The 15,004-nt window shown below is 42.8% G+C and overlaps 1 protein-coding gene across 4 annotated transcripts in view; it reads right to left on the bottom strand.

The window, feature by feature from the left end:
* Positions 1–15,004, bottom strand: part of SYNE2 (spectrin repeat containing nuclear envelope protein 2) — a 198,803-nt gene that overhangs the window by 3,685 nt on the left and 180,114 nt on the right. For all 4 annotated transcript variants that reach the window (XM_065635633.1, XM_065635635.1, XM_065635637.1 and 1 more), the window contains 12 exons: positions 12,528–12,715; positions 12,217–12,367; positions 11,553–11,735; positions 10,095–10,232; positions 9,003–9,197; positions 7,888–8,170; positions 7,460–7,528; positions 6,527–6,663; positions 5,480–5,606; positions 3,618–3,829; positions 671–871; positions 170–298 (listed from right to left, as the gene is read on the bottom strand). In XM_065635633.1, coding sequence (XP_065491705.1) covers positions 170–298; positions 671–871; positions 3,618–3,829; positions 5,480–5,606; positions 6,527–6,663; positions 7,460–7,528; positions 7,888–8,170; positions 9,003–9,197; positions 10,095–10,232; positions 11,553–11,735; positions 12,217–12,367; positions 12,528–12,715 — 2,013 coding nt within the window. The remainder of the gene's footprint in view (positions 1–169; positions 299–670; positions 872–3,617; positions 3,830–5,479; positions 5,607–6,526; positions 6,664–7,459; positions 7,529–7,887; positions 8,171–9,002; positions 9,198–10,094; positions 10,233–11,552; positions 11,736–12,216; positions 12,368–12,527; positions 12,716–15,004) is intronic.

Below are 15,004 nucleotides of genomic sequence, written 5' to 3'. Positions count from 1 at the left end.
ATTCAGGCAATCTCTTAGCCCATTTCAGAAACCATCCCCATGCCTGAATACAGCAGGTTTGAGGACAAGCTGCAGACGTCTTGAAAAGTCAACATATTGCCCTTCATTTTGTGGTGAGAACTACTGACTCACAGAAGACCTGAGGTGCTGTAGTGAAGACCACGCTTACCATGAGCTCCTTTTGGCATTCCAGTACTGTATCGAGGTCAGCATTTGGATCTGTGATTTGTGCTTCATTCCTTCGGCTGTCAGCATTTGCTAACCACAGGATTAGTTTTTGGCTCTCATCATGGAATTCCTAGAGAAATAAAACATTTGTGCATAAGAGAAAAAAAAAATGGTTTTGCAGTGCTTTCACCTGGCTTTGCCTATAAACAAAACAACCAGCCCAGATTAGGGAAAGCCACCAACAAATCCACAATTAGTGAGGCTACAGTAACCTAGTGAAGCTATTCCACTTATGTAATAAAAGGTGTTATTACCCAGTGCAAAGATATTTTTACCAAACCTTTTAAAACAAACAGAGTAAATTTTAAAGGAAAATCGAGTGTGTTGGATTCTGAGCAACCATTCCACTGATGTGCAGGAATTACCCCTCTGCCCTCTCCCCTTATCTGCCCCTCAGTAGCTCCCTCAAGATGAGTTTTAGAAGCTGGCATGTGGTGTGCACCTGGCAATGCAGCAGGGCTTCTTGTAAACCTTTCCTCCAGTTGTCCAACGAGTGAGTCGCTTTCTCCCAGTGCAAGTTCACCTTCCGAAGCCTGTTCTGAAGTTCTTTGAACTCCGTGCTATCTGCTTTCTGGAATTCTTTGCTGCTCCGGTTAACAGAAAGTACCACTGCCTTATAGTTATCAAATGCTTTAAGCATGTCCTGTAAGAGAAAGAGGATTATGAGCTTCTATGAATGATGAAAAACACATTACTTATTTACAACAAAACTATGCCCTCAAAGAACCACAGGTATTGGGAAAAGCTGTTTGAATCTGTTGGCTTTTCAGATACTGCTAAGGAACATACTAAGGTAGGTGGCCTTTAAAAAATTATTTTATTTCTTCTTAAAGCAAAAACCTTTACTTTGAAGAAAACAAAGCTGCTTGTGCCTGTGCTCCTCCCTAAGTCACAGGCATTACAGCTTAATCCACATCTGCCCTTCATTCCCCTGAGCTGCCTCTTTCCCTGACATTTGGACAAATATTCCCATAGGTCATCACATGGTATTTCCCCTTGATTTATAAATGTTCTGCCACCTGAGAATTCTAGAATAATGCTGAAAGGGACATTAGGAGGTCAGCACTCCATCCTCCTGCTCCAGGTAGGGCCAACTTCAAACTCAAAGCAGGCTGCTCAGGGCCTCATCCAGCCAAATTTTGAGTATCTTGCAGGACCCAGATTCCCCACCCCTTCGGGTCCCAGAGCCCACACCAGGCCACTCGGTTGTGAGAAATTATTTTTCTTCTCTCTAGTCAGAGCTCCTGTCAGCCCATTCCTCTGACTAGTCAAGGTCCCCCAAGTGGCAGCCCTGCCTGCTTTCCTCTTCTCCCTTAAAATCACAGGGGGAAATAATATGGAATTTGCAAAGTCATGGCTGTAACATCTAGCAACCTCTATGTCAAGGCAGAGCCTGCATTTTTTAAGGTTTTCTAAAAAAGATGAATGCCAAACAATACCTTGTACCCTCAAGAAGTTTACAGTTTGAATCAAGGGTACTCAGCCTTTTTCAAGTTGTGGGCTCTTGCAGTAGAAAAGGAAGATCTGCAGGATGTGTCCTGCAATCAGCACAGCTCAGATTGCTTTTCTTAGCAGCCTTGGTAACTGAGAGTGTCGATCTATACATTCTCAAGATCTCCATCCCGCTTGCTGAAAACTGCTGGTCTAAATTACATTTTGCCCAACGAAGAACCCCGTCTCCCTCCTTCAAGCAACAAAGTTTCTTTCAATATCAGACAATACAAATGGTCCATCACAGATTTCTAAACACCGGTAAATCAGCTAGACTGGCTTTATCCTTATCCAGAGCAATTGTGATGTCCTGACATCTCATGAAATTCACGTCTTAAGAGTGTGCTGGCTCTTTTAGACACCCGTAAAAAGCCAAGTTGTCTGAAAGAGGGATTTACAGCCAGCTGGACTCCTCTTAAGAAAATGCAGAAGAGAGAAGGAGGGAAGGTCTGCTCCCTGAAGAGGTCAGACACCCAACTCCAGCCTGAGGGGAAGCATCTCCCGCCATCCGCAAGGCATCACCAAACCTTTCCTGGCACTTGGTGCTGAAGCCAGACTGGCTGCTGGGATCAGAGTGGTTCTTACTGAAGTCACGCTGGAGTGCAGAGTCATTATCCTTGGCCTAATGACTCCTCAAGAACATAGAATCATAGAATCATTTCAGTTGGAAGAGACCCTCAGGATCATCGAGTCCAGCCATAACCTAACTCTAGCACTAAACCATGTCCCTAAGAACCTCATCTACACGTAGGCTTAAGCATACTCTCAACATGCCTAAGAAATCCCTCCTCTGTCCTGCCCAGTATCTTCTTTGTGAGCATCATCCCGTGTGTGACACCAAACTGACCAGTGGCCCCAGGACTTGCATGACCCCATAGGAGGCTGTTGGCAGAAGGGTGAGCACACCGGGATTTTGCACCTGCACAAGCCTTAGGAACACTTGCTTTCTCAGAGTTCAGCTTGAGGCATTTATTTCCCCAAGTCCTAGGGACCGAGCACTTACATAAATGTAACTACTCCTACATTTATACAGTCCTAAAATTACATTTGGCCCTTTGAAGGCGACTGCGAGGCTGATGTGGCCCCTGGTGAAGATGAGTTTGACACCCCTGCTCTAACTGTTCTACTACTTGGCTGAAGATTAGCAGAGACTGAATTATTTTGTTTCCGATTTTTAACTAATACATTCTATTTGATGAGAAATCTGCATTTGCAAAGCCAAAAAATGCAAAGGTACATTTTGAAATGATGTATCCTTCAGCTATAGAACAAAGGTGCTATTTAGAGGTAAGATTTCTTGCAAACACCGTATTGCTAAAAAACACAGCTTTAGAGCAGATCTTTCTCAGTCTCCCTACAACCTTGGCCCCCCTTCCATTAATTCAATTAAAAAAAAAAATCAGCTTAGACTTTGTAGCCTGTAGACCCAGCTGATTTTCAATCCCTTTCTGGTTTGCATAGAGGGAAATGGCACAGAACAAGGAAAAAAATGCCAGTATCACTGCTCAGAACACCCAGCCCTCTAAGACAAGGCCTGACCCTAGGCATTTGGGGAGTCTAAGCCTTCATTAGTTACCTTTTTCCTATGCTTGTTTTCTAAAACAAAAGGCCTAAAAAGAGAAGTTTGGGGCTGAATGTTTTGAGGGAGAACTAAGTGTCTCTGCAAGAAAACAGAAAGGGAGAGGTTTTGGTTTCAGCCTGGCTGCCTGTTGTACCCAGGCATATTACCTGCAAATCTCTGCACAGGAAGACAGAAGCACATTGCTTCACTGCCCTCCCCTGTGCCGTACCCACACCAATATTCGCGTTCGTGCTGCCGACAGATCCTAGGAGCACGAAGACAATGGCCAAGAGCACAAGCATCTTGAAATCACACTTCTCAGTAGGCCATTACTTACTTTCAGTTTCTTGACCCTTTGTTCCAATGCCTTCATGCTGGTCGGAGGTTCCACTTTTTGCAGCTCTTCCAGCTCTTGCTCAGTTTTATCAAGCCAAGCAGAGATGTCGCTGAGATCTGAGTTCAGCTGCTGCCACTGCTGCAGTTTCTGTTTCATCATAAGTGTATCTCTGAGGTCTTGAGCTTGGATGAGCTCCCACCTATCAATAATGCCTACAAATGATAGAACAACAAACGTCTAAATCTTTGGTAAGGTGAAGAGTGCGTAGAACAGATGCCAGGAGTTTTACAAGTCAGTTATTTGCCAATTTACTCAAGGCCAAATAATTGCTACAATGTACTGCTGTTAGCCAGACACATTTTCTCCTGAGATTCTGCAGTCCTTCAGTTTCATATTACTGGTCAAGTTCTCCACATAGTAATGCTACTCAGCGTTTTAGTTACATTAATTGAAGATGTTTTAATTCAACCAGAATCACAGAGCAAATCTAAGGAAACAGAATTCAGTGAGCCCAGTTGTGATTTGGTAGACACCAAAATTCACGATGGAACAAAGTACGATCCAGCAGTTTGAATTTGGGTTTATGATTCATCAGTTCAGTGCTAAAGGAGACGGAGATGGGACCTGTGCGATCACTAACACTGTTTCTGGAAGCACATCTAAGCCCTTCTCAGAGGTTTTCCTATTCGTCCCACGTCTGGGACTCAACTCTGGTCTATTTGTAAGACCAGAGGCAAACTAAGTCAGCTGGTGCATATAGCTGCAATCTTCTTTTTATTACTCACTTCACTTGTGATTGCAGTACAGATGTGTTCTTATCACAATCTCAAGCACCTGAAACCAGGAATGGGGTCCTAAAAGGTTGAGAGAACCAGCTTGTTGGCCTATTTGGAAGAAGGGACCACACCAAAGACAGTGAAGAACAGAATACATTACCAGCTCTGACAAAACGTTTCTGTAAATGGGAACTGTAGCACCTTGTTATATGGAGTACCAATAACTGAGAACACAGACTATAGCAATCTTATCTTAGACAAAGAGACACACTTCTTTGGTTTGAAATCTGATTAAAAGTCTCTGAAGTATTCAGTATCACACAAAAGTGAAATTGTTCCCATTCATTCCAACCAGCAAAGAGTCTGAAGTAAAATATGAGCAATAAAAATCTCAATTCTGGCAGAAAATGTAAAAGTTTAGAACAGGAAACATGGGTTAGATAGTACCTGGTGAGAAGGCAGCTCAGTGAATCTTAGCAAAATACATTAATTTAGAAGATAGCAGTTTACTTCTATTTTGTTCCCAAGGCAAATGTGGTGCCTTCGTGCCATCTCTGCTTTCATAGAATAGAATCACAGGACCATTTGGCTGGAAAAGACCTTTAAGATCACTGAGTCCAACCATTAACCAAACATTGACAAGTTCACCTCTAAACCATGTCCCCAAACACCACATCTACATGTCTCTTAAACACCTCCAGGGATGGTGACTCCACCACTTCCCTGGGCAGTCTGTTCCAACACCTGACAACCCTTTTGGGGAAGAAATTTTCCTAATATCTAATCTAAGCCTCCCCTGGTGCAACTTGAAGCCATTTCCTCTTGTCCTCTCACTTGCTACTTGGGAGAACAGACCAACACCCTCCATGCTACAACCTCCTTTTAGGCAGTTGTAGATAGTGATAAGGTCTCCCCACAGCCTCCTTTTCTCCATGATGAACAGCCCCAGCTCCCTCAGCTTCTCCTCAGAAGAGTTGTGCTCCAGACCCTTCATCAGTTTTGTTGACCTTCTCTGAACTTGCTCTTTGTCTCCCCCAGTCACAGGACAAACACCACAGCACCAAAGCCACTCCTGATACTCTGTACCTGATGGCTTCTCTGCAGCTGCTATATTCACAAGTTCTTGGTCATCCTGGGGTTCTTCATCACTCATGTTAGCAGATGGATTTTTATCCTTGATACTGCTGCTGCTTGCGGAGCTGAGCTGCTTCACCTGGAATGACATTTTGGTGGGTGAGCCTTGCCAGTTAACAAGCTGTCAGAGGTCAAGCTTCGTTTGTGTTACTTAGGGGTGGCTGGGCTGCCACTGAGTTCTTGCATGTCAGATTTAGCACTGGGCTTCTGCATCTTTGCTGATGATTTAAACTGGTTCTCTGTACCTTCTCAGTTAACAAACACACACCACAGTGACACTAATTATTACAAGACAGAACATGGCAAATTAATTGCTTCTGCACTACATGTACCAGACAGTGTACAGTTGCTGAAGCTCTTTGTTGGATTCTTGGCAATATTGACTCTAAGGCCCTAAGACTGGATTAATGATGATAAAAGCAGCCAGATACCAGTACCGTTCTGTGCCTGGAAGAGTGCTGACAACTGGTCCAGATCCACTGAGCCTGGCTGCAGCTGGCAGAGCCACAGCTGGCAACCAGCCACCAAGGCTGAGATACCAATGAACAATAGCCATTTTTGGCACAATTTTTAGTGCCCAGAAGCAGATTAAATGGTGGGTTGCATGCTAGAAAAGGACCCTTCCAATCGGTCTGCTTGGGGAAGGGAGATATGTCAAAGTATCAAAGTAGCGTATTCACAATCCCTCCTTGGGGGGTTAAATTCTCTGAGACTTGTCCTGTGACAACAGAGGAAGTAACTTCCTCCAGACACTGGCTCTGATCAGGAGCCTAACATGATGGTTCTGAATTTATTTAAAGTAGCTTTTCTAGCAAGTGGATAGGGACTCTCACTGGTCATCTGACCCACCAGAAATAATATCTAAATTTGCATAAAGTGAATATTTCCATGCAACTCATCTTTTCCTTCATGTTGGAGCGGGGAAGAGGATGGAGTTACATGGGAACAACAAACAGACTGTGTAGTACAGGTTCAGTGCCCACAGAGCCTCCAACTCACATAGTCTGGCTTATAGGGAGTACTTGTCTCTGGACCAGACAACACATTTCCAACCATCTCTGCCTGGTTGTATCGGTGTTTCCTGCAGACGGGGCTACCTGGAGAATGCCAAGGATGAGCTTCTGAAACAGACTTTCCTGAAAGAAATAAAACCAAAACCATGTGCCATGAGTGCAAAATCCCATCTTCACAAGGAAGCTGCTGCTTTGTATTAAGTTAGAAAGCGCTCTGAATAAAATGGCATCAAGTTATGGCATAAAAATGACAGTTTTGCAGCTTTCCTTGCAAAGCATGCACATTTGCAAAACATCAACAGTGTTTCAAAGGTAATGAGATGAGAGCCATGCAGTTATGGGACATTCTGTTTTCTTCTGGAAAATGCTTGAATACAGGTATGAGTATTCAAAAAATAAAATAAAAAGGCTGCACTGTGGTTTTGGAAAGTTTGCATCTTAACAATACTATCACACATCTGCAATGCACTTCAGTAGGGACAAACATGTCCTGATTTGGAGGATGTTGTTCTGGATTTAACAGACAGGGCACACATGGTTCTGTCATGCACAAAACACAAAAAATACTTGCAGAGTTGGAACTGCTGCCTTCAGTAATTATGCAATCAAAATGAGAAACAACCAAAAAAGTGATACTACCCAGAGCAAACCACGTAGAAAGTACCAAAAGGCTTTGGATCAATACAATGAAATGCACATTAACCACCTTGGCATTTACCAGGCAGAATCTAAATGGTATGTTTTTGAGTGCTTTGTAATGTAGACGTGAATACTGCAGCGTAAGAACACCATGACGGGATGAGACATGGTGTCCACACAAGGCAGGAAGTCAGACATTACGTATGAGAGAGGTTGAGGAATATAGCGTGCAGCACAGGGAGATTGCCATGTTCAGACACATGCATTAGCAGGTGCCTACCAGAAGATGCTTTCAAAGTTTTTGTGGTCATTTTAAGATATGCCTCAGGATTTTCAGTGATTTCTACATCTGAAAAAAGAATAATGTCATTTTCCTCACTATTCAATATTCGTCAACTATTAAAAACAACTGAAACAATGAGGGACAGCAAAGACAAAGAACAAAATAAGCTGTTGGTACTATTCTTATAAAACATTCTGAAAAAGTAAGGTTTCTAAAAACCTTAGGTTTCTGAAAATATAAGCTTGGTTTAGACATTACCATTCCCTTCATCAAGACATCTAAGAGATGAGATTGCTCACACCTATTAATAGCACTTGAAAGCCAACCGACAATGCCACAGGAAGATGTCAATCCCCCTCCCTTCCCATGCAGGGACATCCTGCAGTTGTCCTTGTCCAAACAAACAGCTGGCGATTAGTTCTCACCTGATAGAGCACTGTAGTATGTTGCATCTTCTTCGTCTTCATGAGAGGAAGAACCCCCCACATCACCTGTGTGATCCCACTCGAGTGGGATGGAGTCAACGCTGACAGGGGTTTCACAGCCTGATCTTTCATGACCTTGAGTAGGGGGCATAAGGTGGCAAAGGGACTGTGGTGAAGAGGGCCCCTCACTGATGGCCTTCTTATGCCAGGGATCGTTCTGGATTTCTCTGGAGTCTTCTGGATCTGCCTCATTTTCAGAGGTATCTTTTTCATCATCCAGTCCCTAAAAATAAATAATGATTATTGTATATTAATACGATTTACAATAGATCTACACTGCTTAATGAGCTAATGACTGAACCATACAGTATTAGTGTTTTGTGGTCAGCTGCAGCAATCGAAGACCATGTGCCTAAAATTAAGGGGAAGCATCATTTCTGCCTCCTCCTTCTTTTGCCAAAACAATCCTCACATCAGCAGCTACTGCCCTTTCTTCAAGACACTCAACCACCATCATAACATCTCTCTCTGTTTTGCAGGGAGGGATACCCAGTTCCAAATGAACCGCACAGGTCAGCAATGAAATTATGCTTTGTTGAGGTGAACAGCTACTTCTAGATGTTCATGTTACTCCCTCTGCCTGGCTTTTTAATAGATGTTCTCTCTTTTTGAGCCAAAGCAAACTGAGAATCATCTAAATATTCCCAGTGAAAAGTATAGAGTGTGCTGTTCCCCATTCAGGGTTCTCACAAGAAAGTGGACAGATGGAGCCTCACAAACAAATCCGTAAAGAGATATTCTAAGCACGTTATTGAAATTAAAGAAAACGAAGTTAAATTAAAAACACTAAAAAATATTTTGAAGCCCTCCAACCACTACTATCTAAATATTAACCCTGTGGGTTACTTCCATGCTATTATCCAGATTCTGCAGATGGAGTCCCAACAGGAGAGGCATGAGAAGACAAGACTGGTGAGAAAGATTTAGCAAAGCTGACACAACTACTGAGGAGCTCCTGACCTCTTTGAGCTCAAACCACTCAGTCAAGCTGCTAGAAATAAGCAATGAGCATTGCAGTTCAAACACCAAAAATCAAACCAACTGTTGCTTCTTACAGGATGCCTTGAAGTCAGTCTTTGATGGAACCGGGCAACTCGCCCGAACACTTCCTGACAGTATCGATGAAGTTCTTCCAATTCGTCTTCAATCAAGATAGCATCCAAAGGCTCACTCTTCTGAATCAACTGCTCCCCAAAAACTATTAGCTGATCAATCTTATTGGTGTTTAGTGTTATTTCCTGCTGGAAACCCTATTTGGAACATACAAGAAAAAGAATTACTTCTGCAACATCCTCTTCTAGTCTAAGCTTTGTCCTTTTCTCGCTCACTGCTGTGAAAGAAAAGCAGCAATTGACATTGTTATCTAATTGGCAAATATCTTTTCACTCAAGAGGTCCAGAGGTTTATTTTATTAGCAGCATTGCAGATCCAAACAAAGTGGCACTTTCTACCCATGTGTACATCAATGTGATTGCAGTGTCCTGAGCCTGCAGGGGATCATGATACAATAGTTCAGCTAATCAGAGGTTATTTTTCTGTTGGGTATACACAATCCTTTTCTCAGTAGCAAAGAAGTTTTTTCAGCTGTTTGGGCCTCCAGCCTACACAACAGCAAATCTACATCCCAAAATAATTAGCAGTGCAAGGAGAAAGGAGAAATGAGCACATAAGCAGGTAGCAAAGAACTAGTATGTTCTTTAGAATCATTGCACATTCCTGCTGTCTTTTTTCTGTTTGAAAGTCCCAGATAAAAGCAGCGCACTCAGAGAAGAGATCCTATCTTAATGCCAATTCAAAAAAATTCTCAACAGAAAAAAAATGCCTGAATTTAGGAACACAGTTTTTACTGTTAACTTGTGTGTGCTCCTTTCCAGGCCAGATACCACTGTCACTGACATTCAGTGTTAAGAGAAAATGGCGGGATAGAACTGAGTTTGAACACTGAATTTGAATTTAAGTACTGTACAGTTTCACCTTGATTCTGAGGACAAGTCTTAACAATTTACTAGTGTCTTAAAACAAATACAGCCCTACAGAGATCTGTTGGCTATTGTGAAGTTCCAGAAAAGCAGACGATTCTGTCAAGAGAGGGCAGCCCATCAGGATCAGCTGGGTTTATTAAACAACTGCTTTATAAGGATACGTACATTTAACTGGCGCATCTTGTCGTCGAAGTTACTTTTTGAGAAGTGCTCCACGTTTGTCAGCTGGAGGTCCATTTCTGTGAGCCAAACCAGGATGCTTTCCCTCATCCCCTCAAACTCATCTCTTCGATTGGTGAAGTGCTGAATAGGAAGAAGGGAGCCAGTGTTATTAGACTTCAGCTACGAAAAACGATGGTCACAGGAGCCCTCAGAAAACCAGTGTTTTGCTTCAGAACTGCTGTTCACCTTAAAGGCCTTCGGGGCACAAATGGCAGCATGCCGTGTATAACAACTGTCCCCTTCCCGTAGTGATGCTGGAACAAAGTGTCCTATGTTAGTACACTATTCATATGGGAGACAGAATAAAACTTCAGCAGTGCAAGATGCTTCTATAAAGTTACATTCTTGCTTCCACACGTATACATTCTCCCAAATCATTATACCAGTATAACAGCTATTCAGACTCAGGTTTAACATCTAATCTGTTCTAAATTATAGAAGAAAGACAGATAAAGGAAGCAAGCCCTATCTCTAATTAATTAGAACTGTGACATTAAAATCAGTAAAACAATGGAGAAGCTGGATCATGGACAACCACAACAGTGTAATTAATGCATCATTTGGTGTGGAAAGCAGGAGGAGCTCTCTGTGCCGCCACCTCTCACAGAAGCTGCTAACAGACCTGCAGCTTGTGGTGCCTCAGTCCTCCTTGGCGGATTTACTGTTCAGGGAGGGGATCATGTAACATCCCAAACACAACACCTCCTAACTGCACAGATCAAACCCCATTGATGCATCCACAGCCTCATCCACTGACTTTTGGGATCTAATAGTTTTCCCTGCCAATTGCTTGCAGCACTGCTGTATTTAAAAATTAGGCAGCGACAAGTTTCCCCCAGGGCACAGCACGGAACAGCTGCCCAGAGATCAGTTTAACTTGATAAACAGGACACTCCCTTGAAGTGTCACAAATACACCCTTGGACAACATTCCTCCATCAGGCAGAGAGCACAGCAGGAGCTGGTGACAGCACCATGGCTCCCCATCACATCTCCATGTTTAAAGCCTTGTAGGTGAATCATAACTTGGCATCAGCTAGAGCTGTCTTGTAAATTCCAAATTATATCTGCACTGGGACCCTTTTGTCTCTCTGCCTCTTATCTATGGAAAGGTGCAAATGCATGAATGCATCCACCCATGACAGGACTGGAGAAGAGGAGAGCAGTAAGGCCTGCAACACACCTTCCAAAATTTGTACCCATTCTTCCCTTATGCTTCTTTAATTACCAAGAACATGTTTATGCCAGGTACTTGGTAACCTTTCCAGAGCTGCTCTCTTACACCAGGGTAACTTAAAACACAAACCAACACAAGCGAGTTGCTCCAGTATGTGTTTTGCCCTTGGGTAATTCCTACAGAAACTTGCAAGTGCTCCTCACTCTCACCCCACCGTGCACTTACCTTGAGTCTCCTCAGAATGGCAGCAACTCGTTTCTGGAGATTATCCCAGCGCTGGTTGCCTTCATGCACCATCTGCTTCAACTTGCTGGCAGAGTCCGTGCGGTTCTCACGGGCAAGGCGCCTGTACTGCTTATTGATCAGCTCCAGCTGGGTGAGGCGTTCATGAATTTGCCGTTGGAATGCCTGCAAGGCAAATGAAGGAACTCAGTTCCCTTGCCGAGACGAGAAAGGATCTGGATGATACTATTCATCAACAGAGATGATGATGCCCTCCCTTTAAAAACAGACCTTCCAACCGCAAAATTAAATCCAGAGAAAGATCCATATTTTAAATAATCTGCTCAGACTTAGCTCCTTAGGAAAAGGAAGAAAGAAAAAAATCAACCTGCAAAGGTCTCCTGCCTATAAAAAGTAAATCTTCAACTTGCAAGCAGGATCTTGTCGGTTCAGAGCACTGGATTTTCCACATTAAAAAACACTCTGGAAACAAATCAGCAAGGTACCTAGCAACCACTTACTGGCCAAATTATTTATGTACTCTATACCACCACCGCTGAACTGATGTTCTTCAGTGATCCAGGCATTTCACACAGACAATAAGTATTTAGCAGCCTGACCATCCAGCCTGCTGCTAAGCATATAAAAATGAAGTTAAAAAATTCACCTCAAATTTCTTCAGCTCCTCCTTTGCATGGGTGTACAAAACCTCTGAAGAATTAGGCTTAGCTGCCATCATTTCAGATGATTTCAGCCAATCTTCAAAGCGAGAATAGTCATCCAAAAACCTCTGCCATAGGCGCCAGGTTTCCTCAATTCTGAGAAGGAGATGCAAAAATTGAGAGGTTTCATCACAAAATAACTATTAATTTTGGATTTTTTTTTCTTCTTCAAAATTCAGTTTGTGGCAAAAGCCACAGTATTTCTTCCAAACGTTGCCAGAGGTTTCTTTAGAAGGGGTAAGAAAAAGAGACTTACTTCATTCGCCTTTCCATAGACATGGCGCAAATGTTCCTCCACCGTCTGTCCAAACTCCGGGTAGTCTGCTGGATGGAGTCACACTCTGTCTCATTAGCACACGCATCCGAATCGTGTAGCAGGACTTCACAAATATTAAACACCGATTCCACCCCTGCAGTGTGTTGCTCTATGTCTCGTTGCAGATCCTGCCATTGGCAAAAGAATAGCTTGAGTAGAAGGAAACGCACATGGCTAGACTTCAGACATAGCCTTTCAAAATGCTGCAGAGGATGGGGAAAGAGCAATTTGCGTGTTAGGAAAAGCTTATTTAGCTTTAGAAAACAGACTTGCAAGATGAGCTGTGCAGATGACAGGCTGACAGGCCAGGACAGAACTGTCACACACAAAAAAGGATTGCCCAGCTTTGGTTTCTCAGTGAAAGCTCAATCATCTCATTAACAGTCTGGACAATTTTAATGCGAGTTCAAAATCCAAACCTTACACATACCATAAACACATACTTATTAATTTTGACAGTACAAGATGACGATGTCTCATATCAGCTTACTACACTGTAAGACTTGACAGAGACCTTGTAATACAGTTCGTGTACATCAGTGACTTTGCGATGACAGGCTGATATCACAGAACACAGAAACACAGCACACAAGTAGCTGCTGTTACACTACTTTTCTCATTTCCTCGTGGAGAGCTCCTGTTTTGACAGACTATTTTAAAGGGTTTGGCAAAGACTCTTTGTCTAACCTACACTGCAGGTTTTTTCTCCAGAGCCTGCATCTCCATCACAGTCTGGCCTCTCATTCTGTACCTAAAACTACTCCTAAAGTCAAAAAGGATGCCTTAACTGTTTTTTTTTTTTTTAAATTGAAAAGGCAGCTCTGTACAATAGTACCAATTGTAAATATTAATCAAATTACCATGTCCACTACATTTCCATTTTTTCAACTGATTTCTGGCTTTTCTAATGAAGGATATGGAGACTTTTACTTGAATAGCACTAGAACAACAAACACAACTGAATATTTTACTGACAACAGTGAGCAGGAACTCTCATTAAATGGTATTGCTGATTTCAGTAAACAGATGAAGCAGAATTGGTTTTGCTTTAGACTTATAAAACCAAACCAAAATACAACAAGCAAACAAAAGAACCCAAAACAGACACAGCGTGTAGTAAACACAAAAAGAGTTGAAGATGATCTTCCCAGAAGTCAACAAGCTGCAAGGAACTGAGTACCACCCAGCGACACTCTTCAGTGGTGTTCCATGGTCAAAATTTGGCTTGTGGGATTTGTGGTAATGTACAGCTTTAAGGAATGTAGAAGCCAAAATCTCTACATAGATGACAGACTGCCAGAAGCAGACCCAACATAATTTTTGGCAGCTTCTTAAGGATTCACAGCTGTTTGCTGAGCAAGAGGCAGTGGTGTTTTTTTAACACAGGCTCAGGGTCTGAGAGGAGGCTCTACCCCACTACTGGTACCTGGAGAGACTCTTCTGAATTCATTAAATTACACTGGATTTACATCTGTATTAGTGAAAATGAGAATTTAGACCACTCTACTTGGAGTATGGTAATGTTGCTAAGATGATCTCATCACTTTTGGTCATGCCTGAGTTCATGGAATAACCTTGGGCAGAATCCTTGCTGTTTTCCAAGATGTTATTCCAAATGACCTGAATGTATTATGGTGAGACAAAACCAACAAACTGCATAATGGGGCCAGGAGCATACACCGGGCCAAAAAGGTACTTTTCCTTCAACTCCACACAGCATTGCCCAGAGAGCTTAAACAGGCTACACACTGCTAGACTTCTGCATTAGTGAAACAGCTTAGAAATCTTAAAAGTAATGTTATTCACGTTTTAATCTTCATCCTTTAATTGAAGAAACACACCATAAAACATCTCTGTGGATGCACAATGCTTTTAAATGTCATTATTCAAGACTGAACAGGTAAAGCTTTTCCAGTCATGGATGCTAAATACAAGAAGCCTGTAGGGCATATTTCTCACCATCACTCTGCTCTCGCTGAAATAATTGTTCAAATAGAACCAGGAAAAGATCTTTTTACTTGTCACATTCAGACAGCTGAAGCTTGAATGCTTGTAATAAAAACAAATTAGTTTGGAAACAAACTCCTCTGTGCCTCACGTTCTTCTCTGCCTGGAAATTTCTCACAGCCTTTGAGAATGCAAAATGTTTGGATGGGAGAAAATATTTCCTTGTTGTTTACGTGACCATTCACAATGCAGATGAAACCGTGAGAGGCGCTGGGCCAAGGCTCTGGTGTTTGACCTGCTCCTGCAGTGGCGTTGGCGGGAGCCGCCCCACTCCTGTCACAGGGGAGCCGGCCCTTCCTGCAATGTCTGGGACATGAGTGGATGGAGACCCACACCAACCAGCAGAGAACACAGCCCTCACGTCTGGGACACTCAGGGATCTTTCCTTAGAAAGTAGAAGCCAGAGACAG

This window comes from Caloenas nicobarica, chromosome 5 (genome assembly GCF_036013445.1).
Source record: "Caloenas nicobarica isolate bCalNic1 chromosome 5, bCalNic1.hap1, whole genome shotgun sequence".
NCBI classification, from domain to species: Eukaryota; Metazoa; Chordata; class Aves; order Columbiformes; family Columbidae; genus Caloenas; species Caloenas nicobarica.
The sequence above is the reverse complement of the archived record's forward strand: the minus strand, read 5'-3'. Positions and strand labels throughout refer to the sequence as shown.